Source organism: Elephas maximus, chromosome 15 (assembly GCF_024166365.1).
Source record: "Elephas maximus indicus isolate mEleMax1 chromosome 15, mEleMax1 primary haplotype, whole genome shotgun sequence".
Lineage (NCBI taxonomy): Eukaryota > Metazoa > Chordata > Mammalia > Proboscidea > Elephantidae > Elephas > Elephas maximus.
The window spans coordinates 49,979,338-50,000,000 of NC_064833.1; the positions used below are offsets into that span (position 1 = coordinate 49,979,338).

At 37.9% G+C, this 20,663-nt stretch overlaps 1 protein-coding gene across 5 annotated transcripts in view; it reads left to right on the plus strand.

The window, feature by feature from the left end:
• Window positions 1–20,663, plus strand: part of RUNX1T1 (RUNX1 partner transcriptional co-repressor 1) — a 156,905-nt gene that overhangs the window by 80,227 nt on the left and 56,015 nt on the right. For 4 of the 5 annotated variants that reach the window (XM_049853588.1, XM_049853590.1, XM_049853589.1 and 1 more), the window contains 3 exons: window positions 14,008–14,145; window positions 16,336–16,577; window positions 19,945–20,034. In XM_049853588.1, coding sequence (XP_049709545.1) covers window positions 14,008–14,145; window positions 16,336–16,577; window positions 19,945–20,034 — 470 coding nt within the window. Of the gene's footprint in view, window positions 1–11,342; window positions 12,491–14,007; window positions 14,146–16,335; window positions 16,578–19,944; window positions 20,035–20,663 lie in introns of those variants that run through there. The other variant, XM_049853592.1, reaches the window with a different exon arrangement.

Consider the following 20,663-nt stretch of genomic DNA (forward strand, 5'->3'; position numbering starts at 1 on the left):
GTCCTGGCAATCTACTTCTGAAAATTAGTCAATGAAAACCCTATCGATCACAACAATATACTGTCCAATATAGTGACTGGGTAACATTTTTTGTGTGTTGTACATGGGATTCTCCATGAATTGGGGCCAACTAAATGGTAACTAACAACAGCAGGCACTGGGCAATTTAAGTTCTGGGCTGAGATGATATGATGGTAACAGAGTCCCTGCCCTTATGGAGCAATCTACTATCTGACAGAGAGTGGTACTGGACAAACAAATCGTTATAAAATTATTTATCACAGTTGCAGTAAACCCTATATGGAAAAATTATATGGTAAAATAGGGCATTCACAGAAGAGGTGGGGAAGGATCAAGAAAGCCTTCCCTGAGTTAGTGAATTTGAGCTGAGATGGGTTTTCCAGGCTCCATAAGAAACCCTAAGGTAAAGTGAAGCTCATAACTGATTAAACCAATGAGGTGTGAGGTAAGAGAGGTAAGCAGAGACTGAGTCTATCTGGGTTGGATTTCATCCTTGGAGTGATGGTAAACTATTGAGACACTTTAAATAGGAAAGTAAAGTTCTGAAGGATAGTGATTTTTGTTTTGTTTTTTGTCCACTTTTGTGTCCCCAGTGTATGAAAGTAGTTCTGGCACTTAGTTGTGGTGGCACAATTTGTTCAGTTTGTTGAATGAATGCTTTTTTTACTATGTATTTTGAAAAGTTGATTCTGTCTGTCATTTGTTAAGCAGATTGCAATGTGGTGAGAGAAGTTGTGGAGAAGGTAGTAGTTCTGGAAAAGTCCAGGCAGAAGATGATGGTGTCTTGCATGAGGTCGGTGGCCATGGACATGGAGAAACACATTTAGGAGATAGGATGATTCTGTGGGGGCACATGTGGGAGAGAAGATGTTGGGGATGTTTGTAAAACTTCGTATATGAACAACAGAGTGTTACAGGGACACCTCCAATTCACAGGGACTAAGTGTCTTGCTCCTTTTCCAAATGAAAAGAGATCCTGGAGCATTTGGAGAACTCACTGCTGTGTTTGGTTTTGGTTTTTGACATCACTGTGTCAAACAGCTCTGGCTGTTTGCTAGCCTGTGATTCAGTCACAGAAACACACCCTGTGTACCTGTGATTTACTCTTTGATTTACCAACTTCTTTCACGCTTTTCCTCCTGGTTTTGCTGATAACTCTCTAGATAATTGTAACTGGCCACACTGGGTGCATATGTCACCCTTTCCTGGAGCAGCTCTCTGAACCTTTTCTAAACCTTCGTTAATTATTGGCGGGAAACAGAATATTCCTGAAGTAGAATGTGTCTGTACTTAAGGTTGGATCACTATTAAATGATTTTTTTCACAATCCAGAATTGAATAGTGGTGATTTGGCATCAGGGTGAGGATGCTACATGTTGCTTATGTTCAATTTATGGGCCCCTGTGATGTTTTTGGGTGTTTGTGATGCCTGTGAAAACCCTGGTGGTGTAGTGGTTAAGAGCTATGGCTGCTAACCAGAAGGTCGGCAGTTTGAATCCACCAGGCACTCCTTGGAAACTCTATGGGGCAGTTCTACTCTGTCATATAGGGTTGCTGTGAGTTGGAAAGACTCCATGGCAGTAGGTTTGGTTTTTGCTTCTGGAGCCGTGGTGGTGCAGTGGCTCAGAGCTTGGCTGCTAGCCATAAGGTTGGCAGTTCAAATTTACCAGCTGCTCCTTGGAAACCCTATGGAACATTTCTACTCTGTCCTGTAGGGTCACTATGAGTAGGAATCCACTTGACTGCAACGGGTTTGGTTTCAGGTTTGTGATGCCTGTAATGAGCTCTAGTGGCACTGTGGTAAGTGCTTGGTTGCTATCCGAAAGTTTGCCGGTTTGAGCCTACCAGCTACTCTGTGAGAGAAAGATGTGGCAGTCTGCTTCCGTAATTATTACAGCCTTGGAAATTTTATGAGGCAGTTCTACTCACTATGAGTTGGAGTCGACTCAACGGCAACAGGTTTGGTTTTCGGTTTTGTGGTGTCTGTGCCTTCCTCTGCTCTTAGGAGTTGTTTTTATGTGTATTTAGGTGATTTGGTTTTTCCTTAGTATTTTTATAACAGTCATTCAGTTGTTACTTGCTGGTTGCCTGTGCCAGAGGTTTCAAACTTTTCTTTCTTAAACAAAACGGTGGTATAAAACAGATAAAAGTGAAACTACTGGTTGAGTTAGGGTGCCTAGACACCAGACCTCTGGTTCTTTCCTTGGTAGTTTCCAAAAGCCATCTCCAGAAAGTGGCTGTTGGAAACAGAAATGAAAGTCAACAGTGTAAAGGTGAAATATCTGTGGAGGGGTGACATTGCAAGGGACTTTTACATACAAATAGAAGTCCCTGGGTGGTGCAGAGGGTTAATGTGCTTGGGTCTTATCTGAAAGGTTAGCAGTTTGAATTCACCCAGATGTATGTCAGAAGAAAGCCCTGAACAGTGCAGTTTAGAAAAATCAGCCATTGAAAACCCTGCGGAGCACAGTTTTACCCTGACACACGTGGGTTCACCCTGAGTTGGGCCTGACCCTACGGCAACTGATTTTACGTACAAGCAGTACCTGGAGGCCACCAGTATGCGTATGATCAGCAGTTCTTTCCATTGTTCCTGAAATTATTGTTTTTTTAGCTAGAGCTCACATTTGGCCATTTGTTAGTGTTTATCATACTTTCTCTTTTCTTGGTGGTCTACAGGTCATCTTTGTCTAAAAACGAGCACATTGGTTTAGACGATTTTCTGGTTCTCCTTCTCAGCATTTCTGCCTCCATGTAAATGGATGTCTGCTTTCAGGACTTATGTTTGCCTTGCTGGTCTTTTCCCTGTCTCTGGGTACCTACAGAGTTAACTGATTATGTCTTTGGCTGTTTTGGCTGAAATTGTTCTGTGTGATAGAGCTTAGCCACTGTGAACTTTGTTTTCTTTCTTGCTTTATTCATTCATTTGTTTGACAAATCTTTATTGAATATCTACTATTTTGGACAGTCTTCTTCTTTACGCAGTATGAGTCGGAATCGACTTGATGGCACTGGGTTTGGTTTTTTGTTTTGGTTCTATATGCAGTGGAAACTGTAGTTGTCAACAGTCAAAATCTCTGCCTTCAGAAGCTGACATTCTAGTTAGATAAACACTCAATAAACAAGATAAAGGTTTTAAACAATGGTAGCTGGATAAATGCTATAGAGTAAGGGAAGGGGAATTCCTGTTGTTACTTATATGGAGAGACCCAAATATTTTTGAAATCATTTTTCCAGAAGTGGTAGTTTCGCATGGATTTACCTCATTATTTTGCCAGGCTTCCATCTTAACCTGAATTTATGTCCTTCAAATTGTTATCTCTGGTTCCAGACCAGCTGCTGACCTGTCCACTCTAGGACTGAGCCCTTGGCCTTGATCTCATTAGTGCTTTTACCCCAGTGGTCATTAATTGCCTGTAGTGGGCATGTCTTATGCTTACACTACCTTATAGCTCACTTACTTTAGTCTTCATGCTTCTGACTTAGATTTTCCCTATCCCATAACCATCATAAGAAAGCATATGCAGAAGCCTAACATAAAGCAGAAACCCTGGTTAAGAACTGTGGCTGCTAAGCAAGAGGTCACCAGTTCAAACCCACCAGGCGCTCCTTGGAAACCTTGTGGGGCATTTCTACTCTGTCCAATAGGGTTGCTATGAGTCATTGCTTGATGGCAATGGGTTTTTTAATGTATAAAGCAAGTGGAAGATCTGGATGAGATGGGAGATGTTTAGGATGATGCCAAAAGGGCTCCCCGTCATCCTCTGTCACCTCCATAAATTCCTGCCATAAAGCGTAGTTTCCAAGCTATGGTTCAGTATAGTGTTCCAATAGAACTTTTGTGATGACATTTTGTATGACTGGATTTTCTAATATGGTAGCCACCAGCCACATGTAGCCACGGCTGTTGATCACTTGAAATGTTAAACTAGTGAGGCTGAGTAACTAAATTTTAAATTTTATTTAATTTAAGTTTAGATAGCCACATGTGGCTAGCGCCTACTGTACTGAAAGGTCCAGTTCTGTTGTATCCTTAGCATTTACTGTATGTGGTCTGTATTCCAGTTTTCCAGATTGTGGATAAAAATAACATAAATTTTAGAGCCTGATGGACTCTGAGAAATCCTGGAGTAAGTCCTAGCTTGTAACCTTGGGCAAATTATTTAACCCTTCTGAGCCTCAGTTCCCTTTTTTGTAAAATGGAGACATTTGTAGTACCTTTTCATAGTGAAATTGCAAATGGGTTAAAGCACTCTTTGAGGAGTACTTGACAAAGTACCTGATGCCTGATATTAGATGACTTATCCTAATAGGCTTTTGTTGTTGTTTTTAATATCTTTTCTGCTCATAAGAATAAAGCATGCTCATTGTAGAACATTTAAATAAGGGAAAAATAACCAGAAGAAAATAAAAATAACCTGTAATCCCACCATCCAGAGACAAGCAACAGAAAAACTTGTGGAAAGTGGAGAAAGGTGTGTGTTTTTGGTTCGTGATATGCTTTTCTTTTTGTTTTGAGTGTGTATGTGTATAATAACACTGATAGTATTATTTCAAAAAGGAGATTTTAGAGATTATAGGTTATATGCATATAAATTGCTATACAAAGCGTTTTTTCTGATCTTATGTACTAGAAGGTCTTTAGGAAATAGTTGCGATTACTGATAAGTGTTTTTAAACTGGTGAGTTGAATAATTTGCTAGTGTTTTTCTGGATTTATCTTTGGTGGTTTCATTTTTCCAGAATGTAGAAATTCTTTTTACTGTATCTTGTAGAATGATGGGGGGGGGAAGGTATATAGATACTTTCATCTTAAGTTAAAACTATCATGCCTCTTGAAAGTTCTGGGGTCTCTAGTTGTGACCGTAGGCATGGCTTATGACATTATAGTAAAGTATATTCATTTAAAATATTAAGTTTATTTAGCATCTTCTGTGTGTCAGGCACTATGCTAAGTGCTGGAAATATGAAAGCAAATAAGATACCATCACTGCTCTTAGTAAATTATATGGTCTAGTGGGAGAGACTGGCAAAGAATTGTCATTGTTTGCCATTGAGTTGATTCTGACTCATAGTGATCCAATGCGACAGGGTAGAACTGCCCCATGGGGTTTCCTAGGCTATAATTTTTATGGGAGCAGATTGCCAGGTCTTTCCTCCTGAGGAGCAGCTGGTAGTTTTGAACCACCGACCTTTTGGCTAGCAGCAAAGCACTTTAACCATTATGCCACTAGGGCTCCTTGGTTCTAAATATGGTGTGAACAGGGCTATAAAAGGTATCTAGACAGTAATATGGGGTATGGGGCACTGTGGGTCTGCTGGGGAAGAAAAGTTATTAGCAAAGTGTTTCTAGCAGAAGTGACAACTTGAATGAAGTTTTAAGGGAATGATCGACTTAACCAGGCCGTATTGGTGGCCAGTATTCTAGGAAAAGGATATAGTAGGTATGAAAGATGGAGAGACTCTGGAGAATTTAGAGAACTGCAGTAGTTTAGCATGGCATTCAAAGCGGGGTTGGGTGGGATAAATGAAGATGGATCTTGAGCAATTGCAGGAGCCACAAGGGTCACAAAGGTCTTTCTATGACCTATATGGAATGTGGACTTTATGCTTAGGCTATAAAAGGTCTTTGAAGCTTAGTAAGAGAAGGGGCTAAGATCTCTGATCACATTTTTGTCATATGTGGAAAATTTCCAGGGTGTGGTTTGGAGAATAGATCAGTGATGAATAATACAAAGCACGGAGTCTAATCAGTGGGTAGTTGAATAAGTCAGGCAAGAGATGATGGATGATGAAGGTTTCAATTCGAATGAGTATGGAGAAGACACATTTTGGGTTTGGATTTTGTAACGAGTTGTGAATGAAGAATCAGGGAAAGGGAGATATCTTGGTGATTCCGTGGTTTTTGACTACTGAGACCATTCCCTGCAGGGGGGAGAGTTGGAAGAGGAGATTTTAGAAGGGGGAAGATTTATTCAGTTTTGATTATGTTCAGCCTGTAGGCCTGTGGATATTGGGGTCTGGAACCCAGGCAAGATGTTGCGGCTGGAGTTACAGATCTAAGAGTCATCTGCATAATGGCCATTATGTAAATAAAGCAGCCCTTTCTAGAGTGCTTAACATGTAGTTATGTGAAATACATTGCCTGATTTTGTTCCCACCACACAGGGATTGAATAGCTCGGCCAATTTTACATAAGTGATGGCAGTTCTGGTATTCAGATCCTAGTCTCTCTCTTCAAAGCCCAAGCCCTTGAATTAAGACTATCAGAGAGCAAATGAGGTCACTTAGGGAAAGGGTATAGAGTGAAAATTCAGAGCCGGCTAATGAAGCAACTTTGGTGGAAGTACCAACAGTTTTCATGAAGGTAGAGAAATGAGAACCCTTCAAAGAAACTGAGAAGGAGCAACCAGGGAGGCCAGAGAAAAATGAGAGGAATGTTAGAATCATGGAAGCCTGGGGACACTAATGTTTCAAGACGAAAGTAGTGAACAGTGTCAGATGTTACAGAGATGCCTGGTAAATGACACAAGTGTTTCTTTGGATTAATAACCAATAGACATTTGAGAAAGAGGTTCAGTGAGATTAGGAGAATATGTTATATTTCAGTCAGGATTGTTTGATTTCAAGTAACAAATCAAACTAGGTTTTAGGTGATGAGGGAGTGATTGACTCCAGGATCCATAGAAAGTTGGAAAATCCGAATTGTAGGAATTGTAGGGCTATACCTAATCTCTTAACCACTGTACCACCAGCACTCCTCTAATCTTAAACGAAAGGAGAGGATTCTAATTCCAAAACACTATTAAGGGTTTACTTGATTTCCTTCTCTTTAGCCTTTACTTACAGTCCAACTATATGCTACGAATGACCTCCTCTGGTACTTTGTCCTTGGAAGAGATGAAGGTGTGTAGCCTCAATGAATATCATTTTAATAAATAAATGAGTAATAAATACTTAACCTTTCTTGTAATTGCAAATATTTCTTTCGTAACTAACAGGAACTTTTGCAAAAAGTTTACCCTTGATAGGATAAAAATATAATAATATCTCAACTGTAGAATTGATTAATTTTTTTTTTTTTAGTTGATATTGTTGTAGGCATTTTATATACATATAATCCCAAAAAAACAAATCCATTGCCATCAAGTCGATTCCAACTCATGGTGACACTAGAAGACAGAGTAGAACAGTCTAGCAGAGTTTCTAAGAGCGACTGGTGGATTTAAACTGCACCACCAGGGCTCTTAGGTAGGAAGTGTTCAAATTATAAAGAAGAGAACTCTGAAGTTTAGCAAAATTATAATTTGCTCAAGGCCACATAGTTTATAAATTGTGGGACCAGGCTTCAAACTTGCGGTTTTCCTGCTCTTTCTGGTGCATACATTGTCTTCCAGCATGAATGAGACATGACTCTGTTTTTATCTTATAGTCTCATGGGCTGAGAGTAAGGGGAAAAAAAAAAGTGGCGAGCTATTACCAGAAATACTATAGAAATATTTAAGGAAAAAGGAGCATTGTCTATCAGGGATAATGGAAAATGCCTTCCTAGAAGAGGAGGGATTTGAACTTTGTCTAGAAAGCTGAGTCAGAATTTGGATTGGAAGATCATTTTTAGGCAGAGAAAACTCTGCCAAGCCTTGGAGCATGAAAGAACTTGATATGTTCTGCAAATGGTGACCCTTTTGTTGTGGCTGGATCAGGGCGTAAGGGAGGAGCAGGTAAGGAAACTTGTCTTATAAAGGACTGGGGAAAACCCCATTGATACCCAGGGTCTTGTTTGTAGAATCAGTTAGGATGCTCGAAGTGACAGAAGACCCAAATTAGTGGCCTAAACCAAAAGGGAAAGTTATTACCTCACTTAAAGAAGCGTTGAGGAAGGCCTGCTCTGGGTCAGGTAACTCAGTAGCTCAAAACATCATCAAGGATCCGGGTTCTTGCTGTACAACCATCCTCACTTAGCGTTTCTCCCCCTTTTGACCTAGGTTTAAGTTCACCTCTGAGACCATCTTATTATGTGACTTGAGGCAAGAGAAAAAAGGCCCCCCCTTACCTATGTGTATTACCATAAGTATGTTATAAATATTGTTATTTCTGAAACACAAATCTGACCTTGTTTATCCCCTGATTTAAAAACCTTTGGGAGCACATTATAGTCTGCAGAACTAAATCTAAACTTTTTAGCTTAGTTTATGTCACAGACATTGTTAAGTTCCTACTCAACAGCCCCGCTCAACTTCTTTTCTGGGAAAGCCCTGCTTTTGTGTGCTCCCAAAGGTTTTAAATTGGGGGATAAAGTCAGATTCGTGTCTTAGAAATAAAAATATTTATAACACACCTATGATAAGACACATGAGGTAACCGGGGGTCTTTTAGGTGAACTAAATTTAGGTCCAAAGGGGAAAAACACGGAACAGAATTTCAAATTTTTGTGAAATCAAAACTATCCGGAGCCGTTGGGGTTGGGTGAACTCCCAAAACTATTGCCTTGAGATAATCTTTAAACTTTCAACCAAAAATATCCCCTAAAGTCATCTTTAAACCAAACAATAGTTTAGCTTAATTAGTGGAGAATGTCTGCCTTGAGATTGTGTTCTTTTAAAGAACTATCGTATAAAACCTGGAAAAGCTGGAGCCCTGTGTAAGGCAGAAACTTGTCAAAGAAACTGAATTTTTTTGCCATTAAAATGAGCAATACAAAAGTGGCAAGATTACACCCAAAGATAGAAAACTTGTGAGACCTGGAAAATCAAGGCAGTCCCATCGAGTTTGGGCTCTCACAGGTGTCTCAGTACGTGTGATCAAAATGACAACAGCAACTCAAAGGTTAGATAGGAAACTTATGGGGCAGTGAGTTTATATTAATGGTGGAGGAATAATTCAGAAAAGGAGAATGAGAATGTTTGCACAATTTGAAGAATGTAATCAGTGTCACTGAATTGTACATGTAGAAATTGTTGCATTGGTATATGTTTTGCTATGCATATTTTCAACAACAAAAATAAATTATTAAAAAAATTGGGTCTCCAGTATCTTCCCATATTACAATATACACACACATATATATTTTTTTCCTTTGGTTGGCAGTGTGTTTGTCTTTTGCTATCCAATTACGGTTGATATCTTTGAACAAGCTGTAATACAGGAAGTGCATTTGTGAAAGCTGGCAATGTAACTGTCCTTATAAGAACCATGATTATGCATATTTATTGTTTCCCTAAGAAGGAATTAAATATTTTTGCCAGCAACTTGCTTACCATTTTCATTGGTTTGGGTGTTGGGGTATATAATACATGTGCACAGCCATCATACAGACATGCTGTGACAAGTGCTAAAAGAGAGGCAAAGGTAATGTGATATGTCAGAAACATGGGGCATTTGGGGACACCGTGAGAAGATGTGGAATCTGTACTGGACAATGAAGAACATGCAAGATAGAATAGGTTATTGCAGATGAAGGAAACAACAGATGAAGCCAACAAGAGGCAGAAAAACCAGGGAATATCGCAGTGCCCTATATGGATAGAGCATAGACTTGAGAGAAATTTGTTGGAAGTCAAGTTGGGGATGAGTCATGGAGAGGAAGGCACAGGATAATGGAGGTCACACTAATTGGTGCCTAAAATGAGTCAGGCACTGTGCTAAGGCCTTACGAACATCATTTAATCCTCCACCACATCCCTAGGAGGTTTAGAGGATCATATTCCAGTTTTTTTATAATAACTGAGGCTCAGCTTTACTAAGCTGCCTGCGGGCTCACTACTTACTAATGGGAGTGGTTCAAGAGTCAGCGTTTGAAACCAAGTCTCTCTCAACTTGAAAGCTCACTAATTAGGCCAAATATCCTTCCACTGTGCATTTCCCTGGAGCCCTCCTGGTGCAGTGGTTAAGTGATAGGGCCGCTAACCAAAGGGTCGGCAGTTCAAATCTACCAGCCACTTCTTAGAAACCCTACGGGGCAGTTCTGCTGTGTTCTCTGGGATCATTACGGGTTGGAATCAACCCGATGGCAATAGGTTTGGGTTTTTTGGGTTTTTTTTTTTTGATACTTTTCCATCTTGTTTCAGATTTTAGTGTTTGACATTTATTCTCCAGGTATTGTTGAAGGGTTCTGAGCAGGAATGGACGTTACCAGAACGTCCCATAAGGGAAATGAAATGGTATCATTGTGGAGACTGGATAGAATGCAGAAGCAACCATGGCCACTGTTCTAGTTGGCCAACATTCATCTTTTCTAATATTTCATATCCAGACATTGGGAATACTAGATGACTTTATTATCTGAACTCTATTTGCCACCTTTTCCAGGGAAATAGAATTTTATACCCAGTTTTGTTTCTCCGTAGCTTCCTTCTCCTTTTCTGCACTCCAGTAACACCTGGATTCCAGGTGTAGTCACTTTGACTTAAACCTTTTTGGTCCATATGTCCAGCTTAAGTAACCCCTGCTCAAATATGACCAACTCTGTACTGATAATTACTAATTGCCCAAGAAGTTCCTCTTAAGGCATAACATTTATGGGATCTAGATATTTCTTCTGTTGTAAATGGCGTGATGAACTTTCATAGAAAAAGATGTACCGCTCACTGATACTGAACTTCCTGTCTTTTTACATTAATTGTCTCTAGAATGGTATATTAAACAAGGAAAATGTAGAATGCCTGTCAATTCTTCATACCTTAAAAATGCACCTGGAACTACTCGAATGAACTGGAAAGTAAAATAAGTGCTATGCCACACTTTTTACTTAAAAAAAAAAAAAAAAAAAGGGAAATGGAAAACATACCACTTCTAGAAGGCCCTGACTTTGCATTGAATATTGAAATGGTGTCAGTAGTTATTTTTATATGCCACATTTTCTTCCATGGGTGAACCATCCTCGATACTTATGTGTTGGATATTTACCATGTGGGTTGCAATATTACTACATAGGAAAGATTATCTTGTTTAGAGGTGGCCCGAATCATTTAAGGTAGACATAAAGTCAGCCCTTTTGATTAAACCTGCCTTCTTTACCTGGGCTGATAGAGATTGTTTTTCTTTTTCCCTTTTTTTTTTTGTTTTTGGTTTGTTTTCATCCTTTTTTGCTATTCTTTAGTAAATAGCAGCATTCCCCTACAGCAACCAAGAATAGAAATTATGTACCAGAACAGTATCATTTTCGTGAACTTAAAAAATTACATAAGAAATAACTTAATATTGGTTTTACCGTATCTTCTAATTTGAAATGGAGTGCAATACTTATGTGGTTAAATCATAGCTCTTTTACTGTTTGCTATAAAAGTTTCAAGAATATATATTTCAAAATATTTTTTTTTTAAAAATAATTCAAAACAAATGCAACAGGGCTCAGCATACTTGAAACACATTTTCTGAATTTATCTTAAATCTCTCTGCTCCAGAGGTTTTTTGTGTGTATATGGATTAGGCCTGGCCTGTTATTTCACCATCTATCTCCATCCTGGAATTGATTGCACTGAACAGTCCAGAATGAGTTACATATGGTCCCACTTTGTCTAAGTTTGTAGGACCTCTGGGTTGAAACTCCATTTGATCAGAGTGAAGCTAACCATCGCAGAAATTTGGCTAATGTCAGAATTCTAAAGTTATACATACATACATATATTCCAATTAGAATGTGTATGTTCCTGTTAGAAATAGTGTTTTGCTATGCATTGGCTCAATAGTTAGTATTCCTAAAATGTTGATGACATTTTCAAGAATTAAAAAAAAAAATTCATCCACCTTTTATCATTATTATTAGTTTTAAAATTCTTCTGGATAGGGATCATGCTACAAATACGGACCAAGACAAGTATTCAGACCTTTTCAAATCAAAGTTATGAATATATCAAAGATTTTTCTGAAGTTGGGGTAGAAGATTGAAATCTAAAGATGATTTAAACAAAATTGAAGAGAAAATACTTTGTCAACTTAATAGTTCCTTTTTTCCCCCCCTAATAAAGAAGAAATGGGCTTAAGATGTGTTTTAGAATATTGCTCATTAACTATGTTGAGGTAAACAAGTTAGGGGGTTGGCTTTTAGCTGCTGTTGTAAACAAAGCTGTTAAGGGTAACTTTCTCCCTCTCCAGTCTCTTTTCTCCATGTTCTGTTCATTTTCCTCTTTACCTTCCTATTGCTTTATTTTTTTCTCTCTTCCTCTGTCCCCTTCCCCCTCCTGCTCTTCCTTTCTCTGCCTGTGCAACCACGTGCTTCAAATCTGTGGATCTGGGCTGCCTTCTCCAACAGTTCACTGTGAGTGTGAGCAGAATGAAAACCAGATGGACCAGCAGTTCCCACTCTTATCTCCCAGCAGACTCTGGCAAGCCTCTCTTCATCCCTCCTTCCTTGGCATGACAGAAATATTTGCCTTTATTTAGGGAGACTTGTATTTGCTCCTGTACCTCTTCCCTCAGCTGCAACATAAGCGGAAAGCTATTTATTCCCTTGTTGTTGAGGTTGGTTTAGGTGAGTAGAATGTGTGATGAATTTAACTATTGAAGAGGCAGTTTTAAGCCTGCCTGGCTTGTGTTGATTATCGAGATAGGGGACTTATTGATATTGGTTGTTAAAGGTCTGGTATTGCAATATGAAATCAAGTTTTTAACAGTAAGATAAAGATAGAAATGCTCTCTACGTGTGTCTTTGCCGTCATTTCACTCAGGACACTGTTATTCACATATAGGGACATTGTTACTCACTAGCATCAAAGATTAAGAAAGAGAGACACCAGTACTGTTAACTGGATCATCATGGGAAATCCTCTTATAGAATGATTATTTTAATTTTTTTTTTTTACATTTTCCTTTGATTATAGTAGCAACATTATTTCAACTTTCGAATGTTTTACTGCAACCAAAGTCCTATGAAATTGATTTGAACAAAGGTGAGATAGATTTAGAATTGTGAGAGTAGTAATTTGGACTTTTCATTTCGTTATTAACTGTGGCATTTTAACTTTCGCATAGTCCAAGCATGAAATATCTATGCTAAGGCTGCGAGAGGCCCCTCAAAACATTTTAGGGGTGCACAAGCATGTGTGTGTATGTGTGCACGCATGCACATTTGAAGAAAATTCTATCTAGAAAAACCATCCAAAAAAGTTTGTCGTTTTTACTGGAGATCTGTTGCCTCAATAAGTAGATTAGATTGAGGAAAAAAAGTTCAAAATTTCAGAGGGGAAATGTATTGAGTAGAAAACAGTGCTGAAATACAAATGTTAATTATTAAGTAATCAGTAGATTTCCCCATATCTGTCTTGTATTTCATGAAGAATAGGAGGAGCGTCTTTAGTTATTTTAGTTCTCAATTCTTACTCTGCCAGAGATTATTAATTGAAGTATTGGTCTCACGTTTTTAAAATTCTAAGTAAATAATAGCATAACTGTATTGTGTGACATATGGGATTTTTATGTCTAGGTGATTTTTAAGAGGGTGAGGAAATTGAAGTGAGAGATGTGTCGGGGAGACATAACCCGCTTCATCTACTAGGCCTGACAACAAAGCATGGAAGAGGGGTGGCAGGTGTTAAGAAAAATAGTCAGAGAGAGCTATCTGCTACCATTATCTCACCTGCATAACAGAACTTCAGGTTTTTGTTATTTCTGAGCTGTCATGAGGGGGCTCAGTACCATCCTACTTCCTCATCTATTTTCTACTTCATGCTAATGTTGGCTTCAGCTTCAGCTTCGAGTGAAGTTACGCTGTTGCATGTAACACTATCAAGGTAGCATCTGCCCAAGCCAGAAATAACAATAGAGTATGATATAACCCACTTACAAATGAGTTCCTGCCATCTGTGCTACACCTTCTTAAGTGGGGTTTGGATGATAAAATCCTGATTTAAACTTCAGTAGATAAGCATATTTTATTGATAGAAGATGTTGAATTTCTCCTGTTTGCTTGCTTTTAAAAAAGATAAATCCCGCTTAAAAAACTGAGGTGCTTAAGGAATGAAATAACATGTGTGTGGTGACATTCCGCAGATCGTACTGAGAAGCACTCCACAATGCCAGACTCACCTGTGGATGTGAAGACGCAATCTAGGCTGACTCCTCCAACGATGCCACCGCCCCCAACGACTCAAGGAGCTCCAAGAACCAGTTCATTTACACCCACAACGTGTAAGTGGTCATTTCTGGGTTTTGAAATTAAAAAAAAAAAAAAATTTTTTTCTGCAAGTAAGAATTAAAGAAAAATAGGAGTTAACGTTAATGTATTTATGGAGAAATGAAGGAAAAAAAACCATTCATTTATTTGCCAGTGAGTAGGTATTACGCTCCTTAGTATCGTACCTTAGTTATAATTTGTATATATGCCAGAGTTTGCCTTTCTTTCATCATTGCTTTAGAATTGTAGTCTGCAATGGTTTTAGCAAAGGAAGAGTACTCCATTTGGTCTGTAACGTCAATTGCTACTACTATTACTTTTTTTTCCCCTTAAATACATTTTTTTAAATTATGACATGTTATCTAGGTAACAACATTTGCCATTTCAGCAGTCTTCATATGTAAAGTTCCGTGACATTAAATATGTTCATCATGTTGTTCAACCAGCACCATTAACTGTTTTGTAACTTTTAATTTGACTTCCATAATGGAGTGCTTTTTATTTTAGTTTGTTCAGTTTGACTTGGAGCATGGAAATATGGTATACTTATTTCCATGTTACTTCTGATCTTCTAAGAGCACTTTCTTCTCTATTTCAAACAGTTAAAAATAATATTAAAATCTACCACCCTTAAGTTAAAAAAAGGTCGCATAAGAGATACAGAAAACTTTCTGAAATAAATAACATCTTGTTTTCTTGAACTGTCAACACTATTAAGCCCTGTGTTCTCAGTCAGTGAAGTATATTGCTTGCTGAATCCTCTCAGGAAATGACAGAACATTCTGACAGAATAGGAACTTCCTTTTCCAGTAGGGATAGTAGATAAGTGTTTTAATCAATCTCAAAATCCTGGTTCAAATTGTCATCAAGGATTTGTGAAACTAATAAATGTTATCTGTGGCAGATAATACTATTTACAGACCGTGTGCCATGAAATCCCTACGGATGAAAAATAACAAGTAAAAGTAGGTCCCTGACTATAAGGGATTGACAAAATGCACACCCCAGGCTGTTTACACCGTGTCTCACTGCCATTTAAAAGACCTTTTCAAATGTGTGAAGAGTAGGGGACTGTGCTAGTGCCAAGTTGTAACCCTGTTAGTTTGAATTTAGTTTGTCGTACCCTGAAGCCACAGCGATAGGCGTGTGTCTTTTGTGAGAGGTCCTGGCTGGCTGTCATTTCTTGGCAGGTTACTTTGATAATCCATTTTGTATAAGAGAACCATTTTATTATCTTGAAATGAAACTTTTAAGAACAGTAGAGTACTTAGAACATGTCCAACTATTGTTAGGAATAGTTTTATCAAACTTATTATAAAATGATGTGTTTAATAAATTGATTTACCAAAGTAATTGATTTTAACATCATAAAAATCAACCTTTTTTTTTAAAGTGAGAATTGTGCAACTTTTTCTAGCCTGGTTCTTGTGGATTCTCATCTTGGTGTTCCAATGAATTTTTTTCAGAAATAAATTTACTGAATCCAGGCTATTGGTTGGATTAGGATGTCCCTATTCAATTAAAAAAAAAAAAAAAAAATTTTTTTTTTAATTCAATTTATTGAAATAACTCCTTGATAAATACTGTGTCCATTTTGGCCTCTTACATATGATTTGGATTCTCCGTGAAGAAGTGGTTAGGAAGTATGTGGGGGAGAAAATAGCCTTCTCATTGGGTGGTAGAAGGTTAAAACTTGAAAGTCCTATTTCTATAAACACAGCTGTCAGTTGTGTGTACAAAACATTATTAAAAATGTTCAGTGATAAATTTAGTCTCCACCAAATGTACACTTTCTCTAGGGGAGCAGTTTAGAAAGGAATAGTCCTGTTATATTGATATAAGCCTGTGACAAAAGGCTGACATCCAAACGCTGTTTGTTCTATGTTTGAAACAGTTCAGGTGGTTGGCATATGTGCACATGGGAGGCAGGGCTGTCCCTGTGCTACAGCCGGCTCCATTTATTATCAGCTTCTGTGCAGAGCTTCATCATGCAGTATGAGGAGTGGATCCATTTAATTGTAGAGAACCTGAGCCTGTGGTCATCCTGGGAAATCAAAGCATTTTACAGAAAGTCCCAACATTTTAAAAACATTTACATTTTAAAAACATCCACTAGATTTAAGTGGAAGGAAACGTGATTATAATGTCCTTGTGCATGTTCTCTCTAAGTTTATGTTTTCTTTCTGATTTTGTGCCTTTGACAGTAACTAATGGCACGAGCCATTCACCTACAGCCTTGAATGGCGCCCCCTCGCCACCCAATGGCTTTAGCAACGGGCCTTCCTCTTCTTCCTCCTCTTCTCTGGCTAATCAACAGCTGCCCCCAGCCTGTGGCGCTAGGCAACTGAGTAAGCTGAAACGGTTCCTTACTACCCTGCAGCAGTTTGGCAATGACATTTCACCAGAGATAGGAGAGAGAGTCCGCACCCTTGTACTGGGACTGGTGGTAAGCAAATAAAATTGACCTGATTTTCTGGAGCAAGGGGGAGTGCGTGGGGGAGAGTTGGGGAAGATTTGGAAATACAGGCCCTGTTCTCACAGCTGAACCAGGTGGTAGGGATTCCACCGTATTCCCTCCTTTGTTGTAACAATTTCTGCATCTGGAGATTGCTTCCAAGTCTGATTAATTCTATAGCAAACATGTTTTCAATTCTGGATTATGTACGGACCACCACCATGGTTTTGTTTACTCTTTGACTAATAAATATATGGTGAAACAGATTTATTATTATCTTCGCCATAAACATATATGCACTAAATTCAATAATTATACTCTCCTGGAGACCTGGTGGCACTGTGGCTAAAAGCTTGGCTGCTGACCAAAAGGTTGGCAGTTCGAATCCACCAGCCGCTCTTTGGGAACCCTATGGGGCAGTTCTACTCTTTGCTATAGGGTAACTCTGAATGAAATCCACTCAACAGCAATGGATTTGGTTTGTGGTGTGGCATGGCTAATTGCTGTCAACAAAAACAAAATGGTAGATTTTGTTATGTTAACGGTTCCTTTAATCTAACTGGTTGTTTTTTAACTTAGTTGCTTTGGAGATTTTTACTGTTGACTTGGGTGAACAAGAATTTATAACATGTAATAAATTTTTTACTTAATTATTTTTATTTTGAAGGCTAATAACTTTATTTTTAAATACCTATTTTTGTTTTTGGTAGAATTACTTAAGTCATTAGTTAGAGAACAGACATGTTAATTTTGTACCTTATGCTCTATTCTGTGCATTATCACATTAGAAATTAAAACATGCCATTTTTTGTTGAGCCCTAAATCACTTTTGCATTTATTGTGATTTTCTACATATATGGAAGACTTTATATTATTCAGTATCCCAGTTTTTCCCCATACTGAGTCATGGAGAAACTGAGTCACACATTCGGTTCTTCGTCATCAAGGCTATGGTGGAGCTAAAATTCAGATGATAGCAGTTTCCTTTTTCTTGAAATAAATCATGTATTTTTGGTACATGACCCTATCATGGGCAAAGCCATTCCAGTTGTGTTTTGCAAAAGAAGAACCAGAATTAAAAAGCTGGTTTAGAGACTGGTGAGTAGACATAGAAGCCCTGGTGGCACAGTGTTTAAAGCCCTCAGCTACTAACTGAAAGATAGGCGATTTGAACCCACCAGCTGCTGCCATGGAAGAAGGATGTGGCAGTCTTCTTCTGTAAAAATTACAGCCTTGGAAACCCTATGGGCAGTTCAGATCTAACCTATAGGATCACAATGAGTTGGAATGGACTTGATGGCAATGGTTTTTTTTTTTTTTTGGTGCCGTGCACATGTTTCAAATCACAACATCACAAATTTGAGAGATTTTACAATTTAATTTTTAACTATTAACTCCCTTTTCTTCCCACTCCAAGAACAAAAAGCTCTCGCATCTCCCACGAGCCATCAGCTTTACCTGCTATACCTCTAGCTGTGCATGAAGGTGATTTTGGACAGAAGTGTGTCAGCCTACTTCAGATACATTGATCAATCACTTGTATCTTTTTCCTTCCTATTCACTCTTGAGTTTTAGAAATATGTTTTTCAGCATGTAAAGAAGTAAGATCAAAGAATCACAAAGTAAATCCAAAGCAATAATTTTATCTCATGAATGGCAAATATGTCATTAGTTAAAAAATAAATAAATAAATAAAAAGAATGGTTTTGTGAAAGCTACTTTATGAATTTTTGGTGTGTTCTTTATTAACAGTGGTTTAATAAAACGTAGGAAGACTTGGCAGCTTTAAGTAGATTTTCTCTACATATTAAGTAACAAACCTTTGATTGAAATAGTTTTTTTTTTTTTAGGATACATATTTATCTAAAAACCTTACAGAGAAAAGTTAAGGGAAGGGATTGATTGTGCCTTGCATATAATAGATAAAAAAATTGGCAATGAATATTTGTTTAATAAATGAATGAAGAGAGAACGGACATTCGTTTTGAGAACTTGACTACAAGCTTTTATGCATGTCATTTTATTTAACTCTTGGAACCACCCTTTGAGGTAGTAATTTTTGCACTCATCTTTTGTACCTGGGGAAACCGAGAGTCACAGAAGTTTAATAAATTATAGAAGGCCACAAAACTGGCAGTGACTGTGATATGAATCCAGATGGTAGATCCTAACCAATCATTTTATATTGTTTACATTGGGTTAAGGAAACTGTATACAAATCTGTCCTTTAGAAAATGAACCATTAAAACAAAATGACCAAAAAAAGGGCTTGCTAACCTTTATTGTTCTAGATAGGAAGTTGGTATTCATTCATAGTTTTGGGTGAAGATAATTTGAGTTTGGAATATGAAAAACTTACAACCTAGTGCTTCCATGCTTTATCATAAAAGGAAAAGGAATTTCACAAAAGGTGGGTGGAGCAGGTCACGAATGTTGTCAAGCATCAAGATGACTGCTAACCATGAGATAAATGTTTAAATGTAAGTAATAGAAGTTAAGACTAAAATTACAGTTGTGATTCTACCTAAGAATTAAGGAAAAGAAATCAAAATAAGGTGAAGTTATTCAATACCTTTACCACAATTGGCTGGCTATCTATTAAGTAAATGTTTGTATCAACGCACATTGCCCTTTGTAGGATACAAACCCTAGGCTTGTTGTGAGATGAAGCTAGGAGTGAATTTGAATCAGTTTGTAGAGTCTCTTTCGGATTCAGCCGTACACGTTGCCTCGAGGATAAATGGAATATCTTTGATAATTGGGGAATTTTTTTTCACCCTCTACAAGAATCAGTGACTCATGGGAGGCTCAAACCTCTCCTTTGGTTTCATTAGCACAAGACACTAACCAGCTTAGCTCTTCACCCTCAGCAAAGATGCTTTGGTAGAAAAAGACAGCATGCAATAAGGGAAGACAAGAGAAGGATAATGTTTCTACCAGGAGACGTGGATATGACATGTGGGATGAATTGAGAGATTCTGACACTTGCTTCTGGCTCTTTTGAGTGATCTCTTGTGCTTTTAAAAACATCTCAGTGTGTTTGTTTTTCATAAAGGTAGTATTTGAAGGTTCTTCATTATTGCAGAAACTTCCTCAGCAAACTATGCTAACATCCATGCACGTTATTCTCAAGGTACCATATTTAATGTGTTCCATTTCAGTTTTTAGAGGTGGATGATACAATAGACGATATTATCTTTTCTACAAAGTCAAAAGATTTTATACTGAAGATAATAGCTTCGTGTGTTGTGTGCCTGCTTGTTATTATACTGTGTTGTATATTAGTAATTTATTGGTTTGTGTTTTTACTCTTTTAACAAGAGACAAATATGTTTATAGTACATATTTTCTTCCACAGAACTCTACTTTGACAATTGAAGAATTTCATTCCAAACTGCAAGAAGCTACTAACTTCCCACTGCGACCTTTTGTCATCCCATTTTTGAAGGTATTGCACAGTTCACTGATCTGGAAAGTATTTGAAACCATATTGTTGCTCAGTCACAACAGTGTTTCTTTGGGGGGGGGGGTCAGAACATTTAAGGGCAATTTGACTTAGTTTAATGGATGAAGACTATCTGAAGAGATATGTTTTTATGCTCATTACCTAAAAAACAAACAAAAACCTGGTGCCGTTGAGTCAATTCCAACTCATAACAACCCTAAGTAGTCCTAAAATTATAATAGTGTTTTCAATACTTGTCTTAAGTGAACACAGTTAAGTTTATAGAAGAGTTTAGAAATCTCTTTGAATAAAGGTGTTGTTTGGTGGTTATTTGGTCATTTGAAATATGAGTTACGGTCTACATTTTGCACGTCTTCAGAATGAAGGGGAGATTGGTTGTGCTTTTTAGTTTTTCAGGTTTTTTTTTTTTTTATAGTTCTAATTTTATCTTTGCAACAACCTAGTGAAGTAAAAAGAACAGACCCTCATCCATTTTTTTGCCAGTGAAGAAATTGGGAGCAAGTGACAGAGCCAAGGTACATGGCTTGCTGAGTGCAGATTGAGGTCTGTGAGGTTAGAAATGGTTTTTAATACTCAGCTTTGAGTGCCCCCCCGCCACTTCTGCCTTTTCA